Source organism: Harpia harpyja, chromosome 4 (genome assembly GCF_026419915.1).
Source record: "Harpia harpyja isolate bHarHar1 chromosome 4, bHarHar1 primary haplotype, whole genome shotgun sequence".
Taxonomy (NCBI): domain Eukaryota; kingdom Metazoa; phylum Chordata; class Aves; order Accipitriformes; family Accipitridae; genus Harpia; species Harpia harpyja.
Genome location: NC_068943.1, coordinates 72,062,488 through 72,082,958, shown reverse-complemented (window position 1 = coordinate 72,082,958; position 20,471 = coordinate 72,062,488). Strand labels below are relative to the sequence as shown.

Here is a 20,471-nt window from a genome sequence, read left to right as displayed (position 1 = left end):
GGCCAATTGAAGCTATATCAATAATTATATTGCGAGAGTGTTTGGAAGGGTCTTGCAAGACTGTTTTTATAAGGTACTTTATATGATTGATCTTTAAATTAGTAGTAGTATCCCAATTGTTTAGATAAGTGGAGCTTATTTTTATAGAAAGTGGGCCAGAATTACTTTATTTTACATTTAACTAGCAAGCTTATACCCCAAATGCTGCTGCTTTGCTGGATTTTACATGCATCCTGCTTGGTCTTACTGCAGAGATTTACTTTCCTAGTCTGATGAATAGTATTTGTCAGAGATTTCCTTCCTAGATTAAAACTAGGAGCTTTATAAATAAATAAATAAAGGAATGCTAAACTTTGACTTCTGTTTTTTGAGTCATTAAAAACTTGGTATGTTACAGAAAGCAAGAGCGGGGTTCTATATTTCTTTTATTTCAAACTTTCCTCCTTCCACTAGCTTTATTTTACATCTCAGAGAAGAAAAGAAAAGCAAAATAAATCTTACAAGAATTAAGTTTATCAGGGTTACATGAAGAGAAATCTTGGTTACTTGGTGATATGAGTAGGAGTGATGAAATAGGCCTTTTTATCCACAAATGCGGATTTTTTTTTTTTTAAAGTTGTTTAGTATATTCTGCGATTTCTAGCAACTGTGGAACCGAGTTGCATTCATGAGAGAGAAGGTGGGGGGAAGCGTATGTTTTACGTCTTAAAATATATGGATTTCCATGCTTTTTAAAGAAGTCACTGAAAATACTGTTCTGTGCCACGTAACTGGACCTTAGTTTTTAGGTGTAATTTTTAAAATTGACAATGCTAAAGGAAAATGTTGAAGGCTCTGTATGGGTCCTGTCATGTTTGCACCTGGTTGAACTGTTCTGCTATGAGTAATCTCCTGTGTGATTTAGAAAAAAATAGGGAACAGCAACGGATTTCACAGACTGTTTCATTGCTACAAACCATTCCAGAGAGTAGCAAGTGTTTCTAGACAGTGTTCTGAAGATGGCTTTTCTAGGCACAGAGGCTGACTTTCTTCAACCTGTTATAACTATGTTAAGCCTCCCTTGCTATCACTTCTTGTAATGCCGAGCTGCTAAATTGGTCAATCTGTGCAAAACCATTAGCAGGACAGGAGTTTTTAAATTGACTTGGATTATCCAAATGAGTTCTTGAAACAGAGATCTGTTGTAGCTGTGGAAAGTCTGAACGCTGGTTTGTGTGCAGTAATTGAATGATCCAGCTTTCAATTTACCACTCTGCTATTAAAAATGCCAAGGTTATTCAACGCCTGTTTGAATCCCACTTAGTTTTGTGCTGGGAGTGATAGGTCATGTTCCACAGAGAGGGATGAGCACAGGCACTCCGTTAAATTCCTGAGAAGTGACTGTTGGTAGGTAGGTGTCTTACTTTAAGTGTAATGCTTTCTGATGCTGAGTTTTGATGACACAAAAGCAAGCTTATCACTTCTTTAGAAGCTCAAGTAGAAAGAAGTGTTGGCATACTTCAGACAAGGAAAATTGGACTTGCATAAATAAAAATGGGGGCAGAAGAGGCCAGGAAAAGAGTCTTTTTTTTTTTTTTTTCTTGCTTGTGTTTAGCACCTCTACAAAATGTCAGTAAAGAAGCCCAAAATTATTTCTGAGACTACCTATTTTATGTCATTAATGTGTCAGTGTCGTGGTTTATTCTTACTAAATCCAAAACACACTGTACTGTAAGAAGAAAATTAATGCTATCCCAGCCAAAACCAGGACAGTCAGTGAGTGACTCCATGAGCATTTTCATGGTGAAGTTTACTTACATATTTATTTCAATTCTGTGCAACTCCAACCAACCAAAACCAGAAAACAAATACATGGATATCTATGTTTTATTATTTTAAACATGTAGTTTCCTGAATTTGTGACATGAAATTATTTATTTAGAATTAAGAATTTACAGAAAACATTTTCTTGGTTTTTTTTAATATGAATCACAGAAGTAAATGTTGTATTTATTAATGTGATTTCTTGGTTCAAATGCACTGTGTGATTAACTAGTTCCTATCAACTTTACTAGTAAATCACTGGATAACTAGAAGTTGATTTATAAACTGGTGCAATGTTCACAGACAATATGTAGTGTATCATTGAATGCAGAAGGTTGGACATGAGCTTGCCAAGTTTTAGAATTGGTGTATTTATTCTAGCCAACTGTTCCGTGATGATAAGCAGGATTCTGGGGAGTAGGTTTCTGTTTTACAGCAAATTTATAAAGGATTTTGGAGACCGTTAGGTGTTTTATAGTTGTTTAAAACCTTTGTTGAGGGCACACCTTTTTATTCAGTCTGCGATCCAGCTGTGGTTTATGAACTCATGTGCACAGACCTTCAGGTGGATAAGCATTATTCCTATTAATTTTAGGGAGTTTAGAGAAGATTTTTCTGCTAGTTCCAAGTCTTCAGTATGGGTAATGTTGTGTGGATGAAACATGTTAAGGACAAACTAATTCCTGAGTAAGGCCTGGTGGATTTTATCTTGAGTAGAGATTAATTGGCTGATGTAGAAAATCATACGTGGTACAGTTTCCATCAGCTGAATAAGAATTGGTTTGTACCCTGGGATGTGCTAGTGGGTTGTAGCCTCAGATGTGTCTAACATTTCTAAGCCTTTTACGTATATGTGAATTAAATAGACAAATGTACTTGCCCTGGATAGGACACCTGAAATACTTTTTGTGACTTAAATTGCTTAAGAAATCCTATGTATTTTGTATAGTTTGGTTTTACTGTAAACGCAAAGCCTTTATTGGATGCTAGGGCAGAAATGTTTTCATTCTAGGCCTGGTGACAGGATTCAAAACAAGCCATATGAATTTGAGAGCAAAGTAATTTAAGAAGGGGAAAAAAAAAAGGCCATTTTTTGATGTTCAGTTTCAGTTCTGCTGCAGGGTGAGCCAGGGAGGTCTCTCATAACTCTGGATCTGATGATGATCTAAAATCTGCATGCCAAATCAGCTCTGTTGCCTCAACATTGTCAGAAGCAAGATAATTCAGTGACTTCAGTAGGAATTCAGGCTGTACTGCTAGTACTTCCAGCGCTGTGTGCTCTGTGTAGTGCTGTACCCAGCACTGTGTTACCTGAATTGCCAGCTGAGGAGAAGTCCCTGCCCCACATGGCACACAGTCTCCTTCAGACAGAGCATCCTGCTCTTGTTGAATTGTCTTGTCTTAATGCGTCCTATCTAATCTTGAGGCTTTCATTATGTAAAATGGAGTGTCGGTCCAGCTGGTGATGGGAAAATATTCAAAGGTGCTAAAAAGGAGGATAAAAAATCCCAGTCAGTATGGGTTGGCCACACGTTGGCCATCAGCCATACCACAGAGGGTGCATAACACTGCTGTAAGAGGAGACGGGCTCACTGCCTTCCTGAGGAGAAGAATTCTCTTCTCTGACCACTGCTGGGATGGAAGAAATATTGGTGCTCTACAGTGTAGTAAAGCTTTAAGTTAATGGGATTTTATGTCTAATGCAAGCTGACGTGACACTCTGCATGGTCACTCTTTCATTAACTTCTGCAGTGCGTGAGTGTAAGCAGCTCTTCCATCCCAGTTCATTGGCCTCTCGCTACAAATTCACTGGGTGGGTGGGGAGAATACCCAAACTCAAAGACAGAAGTTCACCAGATGTAATTAGTGCTTTCAGTCTACCACTGCAATTTATTAGAGGGTCCTTTTGTGCCTTCCTACCTGGCAGTATGTCCAGGTGACAGTCTGCTGAATGGTGTTGCAGTTAATCTCTAGGGAGTTTTGCTTGTTTACATATCATTTCTGTGTTTGTATGTAAGATGAAAGCTGAAAATCCATCCTTCGCAGGGGTCATGGGGCAGGGGAGTGTCCTACTGAAACATACTGGTTTTAATAGAGAATGCTTACTTTGCTTTGTGTCCATTAGGTTTTACTAAGCCTGTGTCTGCAGAGATGCCAGATAAAACACCAGGTGGTACAGAACCTGTCCCCAGGAGTGAAGGTTAGTAGTTTTCTTTCATTCTTTGACTAATTATTAAAGAAAAGAAGCATTGTGATTTTGTGAATAATTTTTGAAGTGAAGAAGTGAGTTTCCCTTACTGGCCTTAAACTTAAGGGAGGGCTGAATTAATTTGATGTGTGCATGTTTATCTAAATAGCAGGAACTTTTCACTTATTTTTGTGTAACCTTTCCCTCCCTCCCTAGCCCATCATCCATGATAGTATTAAAATATATAATGAGGGGGGAGGACCAGTGGGCTGCTAGGATTTCAGCTTTAGAGAAGATGTCTTGTCCCCTTTCGATAAAGAGATCTTGTTGACGGGGGCTCGTTTTTCGTATGGGATACTTAAGAGTCATAGAACCGAAGCTGACCTTTAAGATGTGGGCTGATTTATACAAGGAGGAATTGAATATGCATGATTTCCACTAAAATCAGTGGAATCTTGAGATACTCAGTCTTTCTGAAAATGAGACCATTTTTTTTTCTTTTCAAGGTCCATTAACTTTAAATTCACACATCTGAAAGTTTGGTACTTGGTTTCAGGGAAAATTTGTTCTTTAAAAACAATTGTAATCCTGCTAATCTGAGTCCTTCAGAATCACTGCTGAATGTTTCATTAAAATATTTTATAAAAATTTGCTATTTCACATGAAGGTTGTGAGGTGTTTCTGACAGTTTTGTGGCAAAACTTGTAGTAGCTCATGTATACGCTTGCTTTCTAGATCATTGCTTTCCTCACACAAGGGCTGTATTCATTCAGATGTGTGTTTTAATTTGAATAAAGCTTGCAGCTCAGGCTGGTTTATACTGCTTTCTCTCTAAACCTAAACATACACATCTCAAAATTTAGTTTTAAATATTTGTGTTGCATCTGAACCTCAATTTTGACATTTGAAAAGCATCAAGGAACATGCTGCAATATTAATTTCAAAAAGCACATCAATAACAGCAGAGAAAGAAATTTCTTTCCATGTAAAGGATATGAAGCTATGCTTGACTGCAAAAGGCCTTTCTGTTAATTTCTTTTTTAAATTTACTGTAAAGCGTGGTGCGTGTTACTGTGAGAACTCTCAACATAAGAGATGCAGTTACAGCTAGTCTTTCAAAGACTGAATTCTCTCTGATTTGCATGTTGTGTGCTCCCCCTCATAAATAAACCCCTATGCTAAAAGCACTGGGATGAAGTCCAATTAGAACCAAAGCCTACACTCGTGCTGTGAGTTAGGATGTGGAACAAATTGTCATGTACCTTGCTGACTGCTTCCCTAAAAGTAGCCTATGTGATCACATCTGTGGCTCTCCTAGGTATAATGAAGTCTAAATGTGTTAAAATTACACTGATTACATATGTTACATGTGGAATGTCTTTTCTGGCTGTGGAATGGTGGCAGATACTGCTGTGTTTCAGCTCTCTAGCGTCTGAGAGGAGTTCTGGTGAATTGAGTGAGACATAGGGATGATGTAATCTGATCAAACCTGGGGCAAAGTCACTGTGTCTGTGAAAGGTAACTTTATTTTCTCTTATTTACCCTGTAAATTTATATTTTAATTTACCCTGTAAGCAGCTTTCAGTGAGTTGCAAGGTTTGCTTTGGCTTTATGTCAGCAGTTAGAGAGGGTAGGTCTTGTGATAGCACCGAGCTGTAGATGGGGTGGGAGCAGGGGTCTGGGGAAAGGAAGGGGAGAGAATGGAAAGAATCCTGCAGAGCATCATTAATGATGGAGTCACTGATGGCATCATATGGCCATCAAACAAAGATTGATTCTCCTCCTTACAGTGGCTGTCAGGGACTGGTGCCTGTGAAGAGGGATGGGCGAGGACTGAGAGCTAGTGTGTGTACCTGTTAGATACTGAAAAGACAATGGTCTTTGAGGTTAGGACATCCAAGGTGCCAGTTTCAAATCATTTTCATGCTAGCTCCATCCCCAAATTAGAAGGTTGAAACTGAACACAGGATTGTTCAGGTCTAGGCACAGGAGAGAGAGGCAGGGAACTGCTTGTTTCATTTAATTTTTGGAAGACTCATGAAGCCTTCAGTGTCTCTCTGTTTCTGTAAACGTGGTGTCATTTCACCAGAACTGCCAACAGGTAAAAAACATTCCGGAAACATTTTTGCAGTTAGGCAGGGATCTAGAAACTGCCCTGTGGATCTTGTTCAGTATCTTCAAGGTTTTTGTGTTTTTCAGTAGCTTCTGATGTCTGTCTAATCAAGCAGACACATAATACAGTGTCCTGCACTTTATCAAGGAAAGCTAAACCTGGAAAGCTTTCAGACACAAAATTTGACTAGAGTGTTTAGGGATACCACAACTAAAAAAAAATCTACTCTATGTATGCTTTGTTGTACATTTTGAGGGAATTAGTACAAGATTCCTGTGACTTGAAATCTCCCGTATGCACAGAAGACACATGAAAAATGCTTGTCTGGGTCATTAAGAAACCATGCATGTAAGGTTGTATAACTGTTTATGAATTCTCTCACACATAGAGTATACGCATGTATATACACATATAGAAATGTGTGTATGTAGACATATAGATAGCCTTAAACCATGAGATGCTAAGGCAGCTGTTCCCATGGGTGGCAGGGTGAGTGTCAGCCTCCTGGGATGTGCAATTTCAGGGTTCCCAAGGCAGTGGGCATGGACGTGGCAGGGCCTTCTCTGGCATGCTGCGCTTCAACTTTCATGTTTGGCCTTTGGAAATAGTCTGACTTCACCGCATTATTTTTGTTTCCAAATAATATTGACCCTCCCTCCCTCCTTAACCTAATACCTCAGATTTTTGACCGAGGTATGAGACACCTGAAAAATAGGTAAAGTTCTTGCCTGTGGAAACAAGCTCTGTAGGTTTCGAGGTGCAACAGGCAATTTCAGTGAAGCTTGCTGGAGTGTGTTGGTTTTTATGACACTCTGTGTTTTATAAACTATTAGCTTGAGGGGAAAAAAGCTGAATAACTACCAACTTGAAACACTTTTTTCTAGACTTTAGTAACACATCCTCAAGTACTTAGATGGATTACTAGTGATGTTGGTGAAGTAAGAAATTCATACAATAAAATATAGCTAATTAAAATTATGACATAATGCTGAGTCTTCATTTTCAAATTACAGTTGTTATTGTATTCTGTTGCAATAAGAGATTATGAAATTCTTCAAGCAGTTTGTATTAAAATGTGCTATAACAGATACAATGTTTAGTAAAACAAAACTTGGTTTAATCTGGATGCTTTGGTTTTAATCAGTCTTCTGAAATTAATTTTTAGATGTTGATAAAAAAGGTGAAATAATAAATAAAAATGAGTCTTCACTTAGAGACCTGTTCTTATGTCTTGATGAAAATGTTCTACTAAAGACAAAACCTGATACTAGTGTCTTCTAATGATACTAAATCATTAGTGCTGGAAGTTAGAACTTTGAGAGATTTTGTTGTTTTATTCTCATAAATACCCTTACTTTCAAAGAATGTTATGATAACACTTACTGAAAAGAACTGCCAGGCACATGCCAGTGGCTGCTCTAGCACTGACTTATAAGATAAACTTCCATAGTCTTTGATCGTACGCATCTCTATTTACTTAGCATTTATACAGTTTACTAGTATGGAGAAATGTTTCATTGGTCTGAGTCAGAATTGGGAAGTGAGTGTTTAATTTCTCATGTTTAAAATATCACCGCTACTTACATGCATAAATGTTTATGTGAACTTTCTTAATTATTTCCAGACATCTCATTGCTGCTTGGTTTTTTTTTTTTTTCCCAAAGAAATATTCTTGCTATCATTGGCTTAAAAAAAAAGAAAAAAAAGTATTTGTTGTTACAAATTTCTAACAATTAACCTTTCACATTTATAAGGGTTAAGTTAGGTTGAGCAAAGTGTTGGCAGGGTAACTGATTATCTGGAAACTTTTAAAAAATCAGTGTTGCTTTAACCTAGCGGTGCCCCTCCCTGCCCTCACCCACTGACCCACTGCTCCATATACTCGAGTTAAGCCGTGAAGCACACAGAAGCAGACAATTGAGAAATGAGTTTCCTGTAATTAAGTTACTGTAACTTAGTCCTTGACTTGAGGGTCCCCAGTGAGTGGGCAGACTATTTGCTTTTCTGCCACCTCTTCTGTCAAACCCTTCAGAGTCAACAGTTACATTTATAAATGTCACTGCTTGCTTTGTGCTATTGCAGGGAAAAAACCCAGGACCTGGAGATTCAGCTGTTGCAAAGATGGACGTGCATGTATATCACATGTGAAAAATATTTTTCAAGAAGCTTGTGTAGCTATCAAGGAGTGGTAGACAAACAAATTAAAACAAAAAACCCTACCGTGATCCACATAGAACTGTTTCTTAACTGTTTTCCTACGGCAGAGCTATTATATTCTGTTTACAATGGATGCATTTAGAACAATGTACTATGTCAATACCAGGAAGTGGATTGAGTGTATTTCTGTTTTAGCTTGCAAAGGAATTAGCATTTGTTCTGCCTGTGTTTGCTGAAAAGTCACTCTTAAACTTCTAGTATAGTTAACCATTGGAAATTAGGTTGTGACAGGAGTACCCCACCCATTGCACAAATTCCTCCTCTCCCTTGCAGAGGGGCTGCTGTGGTTCACAGCGACTGCTCCTGATGGTGTCTGGAGCTGGGCAATTGCTCATCTGCAAAAAAATTCAGGGGAATGACTGTAGATTTTTCATTATGAATTATCTATTTTTATAGAATTAAAAGAATTGTTTTTGATAGCTTAACAAAGTTTTCATGATACTGAATGGTTTTCATAAAAAACCAAGTGTTTCATCCTGTGGATTGCTGATTAATTTTTTTTGTCATGATACCTTTGAACAGCTGTTCATAACATAGCTAGGCTTGCTTCAAAGAAACCAGATGATGTCTACCTTAGTACCCATTTGGAAGGCTCCCACGCTCGAAGTGTATGGGTATCAGTCAAGTGCTACCTTAGCAGTAGCTTTGTGCAAAATGCTTAGAAAAGGTGTGTGGATGTGGGAACGTTTATTAGGTTTCTCCAGCCAGCTCGACTGGTTGTTTTTCTGTTCCTTAAAAGTAGAAATCTTTGAAGAGAAACATGTGAGGAAGGTAAACTCCCCCAAACTCGTCTTCCTTTCCCCCTTTCCCCTCCATCTTCTTTCATTAAGCAAGAGCCATGACTTCCCCCAGCTGGATCCTCCCTTACTGACTTTGTGGTTCACACTCGCATCCTGAAGGAAACGAATGTTACACCTGGGCTTTAAAAACAGCCACTGACAAATCCCAGTGGACAGCAAGCTTATGTCATTGTAAAATATCCTATAGTAACAGCAGTGTTTTTCCTTGCATTGTGTACCTGATGGCACTAGTGGGAGCCTACCAGCTGTTACTGTTGTTGTTTGTGATAAGACTCATTTAGTTTTATAACTCCTCTGACTTACGTTTGCATGCTATTTCTGCCATAATATGTAATGTCGCACAGGAAAACCACGCAAGTGCAGCCATGTATATCCGTAGACTGCCCAATGGGATCATATCCTTCAAATGCGGTGAAGAGAATAGCATCAGTATTTCTACCTCCAAATTTTGCTAAGACTGATTCTTTCGTGGCAGGAATGCCAGGGTGCGGTCATTGAGGTTAGTAAATGCTGCGTGCTGCCTTCTGCGCAGCACTGTTGGGGCTTTCAGCAGGCACGTAGCAATGGACTATCTTGTGCCATGTTTATGGAGAAAGTTGTTACACTTTATTATTACTGTACTCGTTTTAAAGAAATACAAAAGTAAATGGGAAAATAAAGCATCTTTTCTAAAGCTTTTTCAGATCTTAAGTGCATGTGAAGTCACAGTTAACCATGGTAATAGTGCACTCATAGGCTTAACGGTATATCACTGGGCTGAGATGGGCACAAAAACATCCGTGTGCTGGAGGATGGTGATTGCATACTTCGTCTACCTGCTCCTGTTCTTTGGAACTAGTTTCTTTATTATTCCTTGCTCCATTCTCTGTTTCCTGCAGCTTCTTGCTGCCTAACTGAAGGGAAGAGATGTTTGGAATAAACCAACTGTGCTATTTTGTGGACAAGAACTTGTGGTTGTTGGATAACGCTAGATGGGTGAATTTCAACATAAAAGGTCTTGGCTATTTACGCAGAATGTGGTAGACGCTGTGGGCTTCCCTGACAAAGGATATTGTGAATGTTAAAAATTCACGTGAGTTGAAGAGGAGACCAGAGAAGTCTCTGGAAGACAGCTCCAAATAAATGAGCCACTGCAAACCAAGGAAATCCCTTTAGCTGAAAATGGTTGGAAGCTAGAAGAATGCTGGGGAAAAATATAGTACATGCTTGCTATGTTCTCACTGTCCCCAGTAATATAATCTTCCTGTGCTGGGCTATTTTTCCTTACTTGCTATTCATGGCCTCATTTTGTAGCAGCTTTTAACCCCCTGAAAATCATACCTAGAAGGAGGTGGAAGTGTCTGTATAAAGGCAATATCTGAAATTCTTAACCCTAGTGCTTATAAAAGGAGGTGGTGAGGCCAAAGCAGATTTGAAATCGGAAATCTATTGGAAATGGGAGAAAAGCAAAGCGGAAGGGTGATGAAATTGGATATTCTGTTTCTGACTCCTCGCTAACTTGTTGGCCTCTCTCTGTACACTGTGAGAGGTTGGCACATCTTTCTTTGAAACACTGGTTGTAGACTGTTGTCATAACTCTCTTGAGAAATTTGGGCTAGCTGCAGTCCACCAAAGTTGAAAATTAGCAACAGCCTAAGCAACTGCTGTGCTGTGCAGGTACAGTGGAACAATACTTGCACAGCACTTGCTTTGCTGCAACCAGACTGTGCTCTGTGGTGTGGCTCACATTCTCTGATAGTGTTATGCTGCATTAAACCACAACGTTGAATCAGTTTGCTTTTTTCCTGAAGGCATTTTGAACGGCCTTAGTCACTGAGCCACGCTGGCTGGTTCCCACTTTCTTTCTCAGTTGCCAACAGGCTGTTAGCTGGATGGGCTTTTGAACTTCCTCAGCGCGGTGGAGGGAAGAGGAGGAGGTTAGTGGTGGTGGCGGCTCCCTTGATGTAGGGCAGGGAAGGGTGGTGAAAGGTAGACTGTTCTGGACATTGTGAAATGGTTGAGTACAGTAAAGCCTGCTCCTCTTCAGATGTGAAGATGCAGCTGCTGTAATGTAGTGGTGGTGAAGTCACTGATTACAAAGGTTGGGCCATTAAGAGGTAGAATAACTTGTTCTTCAAGTGCCAAGTGCTTTCCCTGGTGTCCTGGCTGGCTGGCTGGTATCCCACCAGACATCAGTGTTCCAGTCATCTGCAAGTTACAGAAAGCTTATGTGGCCTTAACTGCTTAAACTTGAGGTTTGGAAAACTATGGGGGTTTTTTTATGTTGATCCATGTTTAAAAAATTACTTTTGCTTTTCTGTCTCAATGGTAATTAATTCTTAGCTCTCAAGCAATTAAGAAATGTAGCACTTTAGTTTGATGCACTTTTTGCTTTTGTATAAATAAGTTGTACATGATACAAAATGATGTGTATCATGATTTATAAATAAAGTGCATATATTAAATAACCAGTTACGAGTAGTACAAAATAGGGAGACTAAGTGTGGCTTGCACGAAGCAAATTTGATGTGTCTCGATGAAAAACAGCTAGTTTCTTTAAAGCCCTTCTGAATGCTAATGGTCTAATTTATTTCTAAATTGATGTTCCAAGTTGAGAGAAATCTAAAACAATTCAAATATTCCTGGAAGAGCAAAGATTCCTTGTTAACGTAAAGAAACAAGTGGTGTACTAATTTTCTGTGTATTCTAGTGTAAATATACCTCTCAGTTGGATGCTATTTAAAACTGGTTGAAGATGTCCCTCTCCTAACTGTGAGCTTTTAAGCTGCAAGCTGTAATTTGACCACCAGCCTGACTTAAAGCTGAGTTTGCTTATCCGGAGTAAAATATTGCCAGTGGAATTTTTAACAATATGATTCTCAACTTTATCATATTTACATAAGAAACAACACCACCTCCAAATCTCTCCACAAACAGAGCCTGAAAGTAAAACACAATGATGTGAATTCCCAGCATCTGCCTTTCTGATCAGAACAAAAATTTTAGTGATCTGTTTGCTTTGCTCAAAATTGCCAGTGGAGGCAGAGGGCAGCTGCGATGGGGCCCAAGTGATGGGACCTGCATGGTGAAGCAAGGCAGGGAGCACCTAGTGCTCCCTCTCCTCCCCAGCTCCTGCCCCAGCATTCTTCTAATGATGGCTAACCCTTAGTGCTCCTTGGTGGGGTTGGAGGGTGGGAACATTTCCCTTCTTCATGGTGGATGGCCATCAGGAATAATAAACGGCGACTAATTATTAAATTTATTAATTACTTTGAGCTTAGCTATGTATATAAAATACTTTAAAGAAAATGATTGATTGAATATGCCTTCATAAATAACCCTTTTTATTTTTGTATCGTGCTTAGCATCTGTCTTGCTTACCATTTCGGAAATGTGCTGCTGATCCTAAAGAAGCTCTTGCAGGTTTAAATTCTCTTTTCCTGTTTAAAAATAATTTGAGTACCATAATAGTTCTTGGAGAAGACCCCGGACAGAGGGTATGCTTTGGTATCTCTGTAATACTGCAGTCTTAGATGTGCGTGACCTGCAGTGAAAATATAGAAGTACTATTCTGTGATTACAAATGTTAGCAGTATACTTTACATCTGCTTTTTCTAGGTCAGGAATGATAGCCATTGCTTCTCTTGAGTTTGAGTTGGTTTTTTGGTTTTTTTATGGGAAGGCTTTGTCACCAAACAGAATGGTTATTTTTGTTAAAGCAACTACTATGCGTTAAATTACTGTTCTGCAGTACTTAGAACATCCTAAAAAGATGTAGTTATCATGAAAATTGTCATGTTAGAAATCATGATTTAAACTAGTTTGCCACTTTCATCATGGGTTCAGGAGGTGGGTTTGTTGTGGGGTTTTTTGTTGTTTTTTTGGGGGAGGGGAGAGGGGGGTTTGACTATCATATATTCTAGGGTTTTTACTGCTCCGCATAGTGTTGTGTGGAAACACAAACAGTGGTAAGAACTCCAGACTGCTGCCAACTGCGCAGGGTTAATATACAGAAAAAGAGCAATAGTAACAGTCAGTCTTTCTGTTAGTGTTAATATTGATTTTACTTACACTAATAGGATGTAAAGTACATTTAAGTACTGTAAAGTCAACAGTTTCTTAAATGTAAATCAGCTTTCATCCCCAAAACTGTACTTTCCTCCCTTTTGAAATTTCTTCCATATTTTATCTTGCTGCTTTATTCAAGTGACATGCCAGAAATCTGTTTTCAGATTCATTGATTTCCCCTCCTCCCCAGCCATATTTCTTCCAAAGCAACTTAAAGGACATGGAAGGATAAGAGGCAAAAATTGATTATTTACTACCAGGTAAGCTACAACTCTTAAGATAAATTAGATTGTCAAGGTTACATTCTTTCATCTTGGGCTGACTGCAGCCTTAAAACCAAGAGATCCAAAGTGGTAAAAATAAGGATACAAAGATTTTTTTGCCCTTTGAGTTACCAAGGCATGCAGCAGTACAGGTACCTCCCAGTTATTTACCACTTGACTCTGAAGAACTTTGACAGGTACTATATAGTTAGCAAACTCAAGCCTGATAATATTAATTATCACTTAAGATTGTAGCGGGGGTTTTTTTGTCTTTTAGTCAATTATATGTCTAGCAGTAATTTCAAACTATGCCACTGACATTAGAAGTGGGCTGAGAGGCCTTGATATATCCTAAATTTAGAGAGATTAATACAGAGGAAAGCTTAGTTGTTAGGTTTTGCTTTTTTAATTGGCTCCCCGTAGTTTAATTTAGCTTAAAAAAAGGGGAAATTGCTGCTTGGTGATAAACCAGAAGGGGAGCTAGCTTTGATGTTTTATGAGCAATAAAATATTAATAGAAGCTTTCTACGTGTTTTGGAGCGATATCTCAAACTACTGAAGTCCTCTTCTTGAAGAGTCAGCAAGCTGAAGAGAGCAGAAGGTGAAGCGGGGGAAAGGTGGGAAGCTGCTTCTATCGCACTGTATCCAGGTCCATTAGCGGTGCAGGCAAAAGAGCCTTGGAGGGGTTAGGTTTAGCACACAGGATGCTTTTATTCTTTAAATTAAAGCCACATTATGCTCTGGTAGCCTCTTTGGTCAGAACATGCTGTAAAACCGATTGTGCAGTTCAAGACATTAAGAGTTGCCAAATCCTTTGAAAGTAGTAGCTGTTCTTAGTTGTGGGTTTTGTGGAACAGGGCTTAATATAAATTCCATTACACACATCTTGGCAGTGGTCCCCACAACATGTATTTTATAGAATAATTAAAAATGGACACAACTTCCAGGTGCAATACACAATTTTCTTCCCATATGCACACCAGGTAGTCTGTGCTTCAGATGATGGAATGACTAAAATTGTTTAAGGTGGTGAGAGTTTGAATAGAACCTCTCTTCTAGCAAGTCTGGACTTTCCTGGTTCAGGAAAGCTGGGCAATCCAAGTTATTTGGTTCTGTTATGTCTAGTTTCTGTCAAGATAGTAACGAACCACATGGTTCCTCTCAATGTCTGTTTGTTAAGAAGGGCGGTTATCAGTTCATATATTTGTACTTTTCACTGTATAAAAATTTCATGTTGATGGTTAAATCTTATCTCATGAGAGGGTATATCTTTCACAATGGAAAGCAACATTTGAAGAATCAAGTTATGTACAAGGCTAATCATTAGGGAATTTTGCCTGATGTCTGGCCAGGAGATGGTTCTGTCTGGTCATGTCTGAAGCAAGCCAGCATTTCTAAAGATGGGATGTCCTGTCTTGAATGTTTTTTTAATTAAATATACAGTTCGTAGGCAACAGGAAATCCTTTAGGAAGATACGACTCTGATACGACTCTTCCAGAAAGAAAATGGCTGCATTTCAAGGTTTGTCTCCAATTAGGATCCCTAGCCAGTGAGACAGTCTTGGTATTAGATCCCAGCCCTAGGAGCTCTGTAATCATTCAAAATGAAACACAGACTGTGCCTTCTTATGGCTGTAAGTATAGAGATATATATATAAATGGATTTTTTTCTCTTGTATCTCATGTCTTTTAGTAATTTCTTTTTTCACAACTGAGTAGTAGTAAAGTAAATTATATTTATTTAAAGACTGTCTAAATTTTTTGGAAGTCATAGGCTTTCCACTTTCAAAGAAGTGACAGTATTAACTAGAGGCACTAGTCTACTCTTATAACACCTGGCACTTGAATATGAAATTGAAGGTGCCCCAAAGTTGCCCTCCTCAACCTGACCACACAGATATTTTGTGACCTGCTGAAACAGGCAAAGTATTTAAAGACTTGTTCCCCTGACAGCTGCTAGCTAGAAAATCCTTCCATGAGACGGAAAGATTTTCTTGAGTGTGAAGTCTGCCATGAACTTGTTGCTCAATTCTCTCTTCAGAAATATTTATGAAGAATGTCCTAATTTTATTATAAAACCATATTCGCTATCAAAGGTAACTGTTTAGTTCTGCTGCTTGTCATCCCCTCTCATTTCCACCTCTTGAAAGAAAAAGCGCAGCCCCACATCTCCTCATATACCTGGACCCCACTTCTCCAGACTGGTGTTAACAGAGCAGTGTGCTACGAGCCTGGAAGGAGAAGGGTTCTTGCAATTTATGGAGTCATGGGTGAATGCAAGGAGCTATATGGTTGAGTTGTGTTGCAGGACTGAGGTTTTAAGTTGCATCTCAAAATGATAATTTTGGGATATACAAATATAATTATTTGGCTAGCTGCATATTTCTTGTTAACATTGTGCATTTAATGAAGTGCTCAGAAATATTTCAACTGTTTCATAAGAGAACTGCTGAAGGAAAATAATGCCTGCATTTCATATGGCTAAGAAGTCTAATGCCATTGAGAACTCGAGTTCTCATGTTTGTTACAGTTGTGCAACTCTTACTACAAGACCTGGCTACAGCTAGGATAGCAGGGACTGATGGCTTTTGAACAGGTCTTATGTTTATGCCTAAGGTTTTCTAACAATAGAGTTTGTCTACTGTGCAGGGTTGCCAGGTTGGAAGTGTACTGGGAGTACTGATTTTTTGGCCTACACCCAAAGCTAAAGAGGCTCACAATGTTATGACAAGCTTCATTTGATTTGGAGAAGCAGCAATGGGAACCCAACAGTACATCCTTCAGGGTGCTGTACGCTTCTGGGGAAAATGCTCAGTATACCGCTTCCAGAAACTTGGATGTTGAGTCTAGCTTTCCCACTGAGAACAATTGTTTCTAAATACAGCTGTGCCTCTGCAATCTTTTCTTGTGACGTAAACTTTTGTAATATATATGGACACTGTGCATTTATCACAGACCACGACTTGCTCATCACTTCAGACCTGGCTGGAATCCACATTATTAATACAGCAGCTCCAGCCCATTTTGCCACACATCTTTTGGACAGATGGAGAAACGTGGATATGATTCAGATCATGCCTTTGGAGTCGTTTTGTGCTCTAAATCCAACTGTCCCAGTGTGTTCCTATGCCTTGTGCTACGCTGAGCTCTCCTGGCCGGGGAGAGGAATGGTACAACCTTATGGGAGCCAGCTTTGGCCCCAGCTGGGGTTGTGTAACCAGGGCGCAGGAGAGTGAGCCAAAACCACCAGAATTACCACGCATTTTTAAGTGCTGAGCCCTCCTTTTTGTGAACAGACTGAAGACAGTGGTTGAGACTTTGTTTGGATAGCAGGTAAATTCTTCCTGGCTGTGCTCTCCCCCAGCTTGATTGCTTTTGGGTGGGTTTTTTGGGGGGATGGTTTGTGGGGTTTTTTTGGTTTTTTTTTTCATGAGCACTGCTGGGGAGGATCCGACTCAGCTTTTTACATTCTCTTGGTGTTTGTGAATGTACTTTTTTTTTTTTTTAAATAAAAAAATATTTTTTTTCTTTTCTTGTGCTTTTTTTTCTTTCTATTTTTTACTTCTCTTCCTCTTTGGGGATGTTGAGCCTGTATTTAAATTTTCACTTTTTTGGAGGATAGCTGCAAGGTGGCTTCTGTGGGTCCCTTCTTTGAGAGATGGGGAAATCAAAGTTTTGCTGAGTATAAAAATCAGTGTACAAGCTCTTAAAGTTCATGAATTTAAAAGCCATGAAATTACTGCAGTGACTGAAGTGTACGATACCCAAACCCAGGTTTGCACTTATCTATGGTGGGAAAATGTCACTGTATAGTTGTCATTTCTGAATACAGACAAATAACTGCCTTTTATAAAATTGTCAGAGTTTATAGGCGTATTTACTTTACAGCTACTTTTATAAGTTATCCACACCCTTCTCTGAATGTGAATAAAAGAGTTGAAAAGGCCACACTGATAATGTCATACCAGAAAATCTTTAATGTGAAATACAGAGAATATGGCATGGGGGGAAGCCTGAGGGGTGGGGAAAGTCATATTTAAGGTAATGTATGGAGGGAAAAAGTATTGCTTTTGCTTCTACGCCTTTTTTTTTCTTTTGAGTTTAAAGAAAAACGATATAACATGGGTTGCCCTTGACATAAGCCAACAAACGTGTTTGTAAGCACTGATATACAGGGAGCCTCCTTGGTTCCATGTTTGAGCCTTTATAATTCTTCTAGAATTGAATGCAAATTTAAAAAAAGGAAAAAAACCCCACCAACCCCAAAATCCCTGAATCTTGCAGAGCTGAAAATACCACCTGTTGACCTGTCTAGATCCTGCTTAAACTTTTTCTGCCAAGTTAGACATTCTGGCAAGTTTCCTCAAGTCTGGGTGTATTGAAATACTGTATTTGGCAGACTTAGTCTGTTACTAAGTAAAGATATATGAAAATCCCAGTTCAAACATTTCAGCCTATAGTTGTTTTTACAATCTGTCAAGAAACACAACTAATTGATATTTCACTTTATACATTGGGTATAATTTTTCCTACAGTACTGTATTGGAAGTAGATTTTCCCCTTAAATGTCAAGTTCTGCTACTATATGTTTCATCTGAAACACTTCATAACGCGTAAAGTTCTACAGAATAGGTGCTCTTTCTACTCAACGATGTATAGTAACGTTTGGTAAGTCAGTAGCAAAAGGTTGTCACCTTTTTTTTTTTTACCCTTTTTCCAACTTAACAACATCTTCCAAGTCTTGGATTCAGAGTGTTTAATCTGACTTTAATGCAGTCTGTCCCCGCAGAGGTGACATCCTCATTGTCTTAACTTTATGAAGAACTTCAAAATAATTACATATGAGAATTCTGTATTTGAATGGGATTATTTGAATACTTTTGATACTTTTGTCCCTCTTATACAACTAAAATTTAAAATGATAAAAGTAAAACTAATCAAAACTATATGGCTTTGATTATAAATGTTAATTGGTCTTTCTTCCAAATCCAGTGCTAGATTTTGGTGTCCACAGCAGTAATTCTGCTTGTCAATACAAGTATTACCTGTTGGATTTGGTGCATGGGAAGAAAAGTGGGGATTTTTGGTTTTAAATGAGTTCTGGTTTAGCTGAGGAAAATAAGTGGACTTCCTGGTGGAAAGAGTAAATGCTAAATCTGCACCTGTTGGAGAGGTCGCTAGAAGTTTTTAAGGCTTGGAAGGACTGCAGTAGGTGTTCGAGCCCATCCTCTGCATAATGGGGTCTTTGGAAGCTGAAGACCTGAATTGCAAAGGTTTTGTTTCTGATACATCATACTTTTTACGAAGAGATTTAGTCTTTAAAGCAAGAACTTATGTTGGAGAATCAACCGTGACAAAGAGATTTTATCTCTAATTATGCCATCAGTTCAGTCCTGTTTCTAGACTGAACATGTCTGTGTGTTTAGCTTCCAACATTAAACTTCTGTTTGATTGAAGATATGGCTGTCACCCTCAGCCGGCTACTTATGGACTGTGTAAACTGAATAGATGAAGCTTCTTTTGTCTGTCAGTATGATGACAGTAAATGATTCTCATGCCTTATTTTGCAGTCTTCACAGTTTTTTGGTGTTCTTTCTGAAATTTAAGTGCTAGGACTTGACTGTATTTGAATCCTGCACCTCTTCTTATTCGGCTAGAAGTAGGCATTGTTTCCCTACTCCCACTTAATTAAAAAGCTTAGGATTATTTGTAAATAAGGGAAAACTGGCCTCCCAACAATTTAAACAGCATAGGCAGAAACTTGATGAGATGATATATTGCTGTGTTCCTAAAATAACTTGAAAGGCTTTGTAAGAAAGGTACTATCTCATTAGTAGATTACACAGTGTTACACTTAGTGCCCAAATAAGCAAAAAGTTGATTTTCTTTCTTTATTTCTCACAAGAAATCCACCTGGAAAAGCCTATTCTGCCCCTGTAATTGATGCAGATGTCAGGAATTCTTTTCTGCTGACATGGAATAAAGGCTAATCCAGGTCAGTCAGTACCTTGTAATTAATGCACATTCTTTTTTCTTTCTTTTTTTCTTTTTTTTTTTTTTCCTTTATTTTCTTTTTACTCTTAGGTAGGAAAAAAGGGAGAAATCCCTGGTTTAAAGCTCTGAGCTGGTCCAAAGTGATTATAAAGATTTTGAATGGAATGCAGATTACAGAGTAGAACTATGCTAACTAGTAAATAACAGAGCCCTTTTTACAGATAATGTTTAAATCCAGAGGGTGTTTTGTAGTTGTGGGGTTTGTTTTGTTTTGTTTTTTTCCTTTTTGGCAGTTTGCAGAGAAACAGTATCTTACATTACTGTATAATAGCCATCTCAGGGTGTTTGAAGGGTTAAGGGGAAAGGAAGATAAAAGCTACTCTGAGCTCACTTTGTTACCTTGAACTTTGGATGCTGTTGAATACAGCAGTCATCTGTGATCACAGGTATTTTAGCAGCTGTATAATCGAAAACTATAAATGTCCAGATAGGAAATGATCCTGTAATTAGAGGAAACAGTACTGAACCCGATGACTTAAAGTCACTTTCGTTCTTAAATCACACAGTTGTAGCCATTAGACTTTATCCTGTGATCTTTTCTCAGTACCTTGGCAGAGTACTTGAAAACCTGATAATCAGGTTGGCTGAGAGTTAGAAAGGAGAGAAGGATTTGGTGTTTCTGCCTTGCTTTTTGTAGCTCCCCACCAAAGAAGTGCCTCCTGGCTGAGAAGTGTCGCTTAAGTAGACTGGGAGGAGGACAGAGGCTGGTCTCTCTCCTTTAATGAGATGTCTACCTTTCTTTCTTCATATATGTTGCATTGCAAATATTAATAACAATGCAAGGGAGGGCTCTTGGGCGGTTTTGTATACATGCCACTGAAGCACAAAACAAAGCTTGAAAAAGAGCTCAGATTCTTAAGTTGGAAAGGTTTCAGAAGAAAAAAATCTGTGGCCTACTTACTGAACAAATGGGAAATATGTGTTTAGTTCCTATGTGCAATATAGCCCTGAACGTTGGTTTTTTGTGGTTTTTTTTCTTTTTCTTT

At 38.7% G+C, this 20,471-nt stretch overlaps 1 protein-coding gene across 3 annotated transcripts in view; it reads left to right on the top strand.

The window, feature by feature from the left end:
• PLEKHG1 (pleckstrin homology and RhoGEF domain containing G1) overlaps window positions 1-20,471 on the top strand; it is a 143,616-nt gene that overhangs the window by 40,497 nt on the left and 82,648 nt on the right. For all 3 annotated transcript variants that reach the window (XM_052784734.1, XM_052784733.1, XM_052784735.1), the window contains one exon: window positions 3,929-4,003. In XM_052784734.1, coding sequence (XP_052640694.1) covers window positions 3,955-4,003 — 49 coding nt within the window. In that variant the 5' untranslated portion in view covers window positions 3,929-3,954. The remainder of the gene's footprint in view (window positions 1-3,928; window positions 4,004-20,471) is intronic.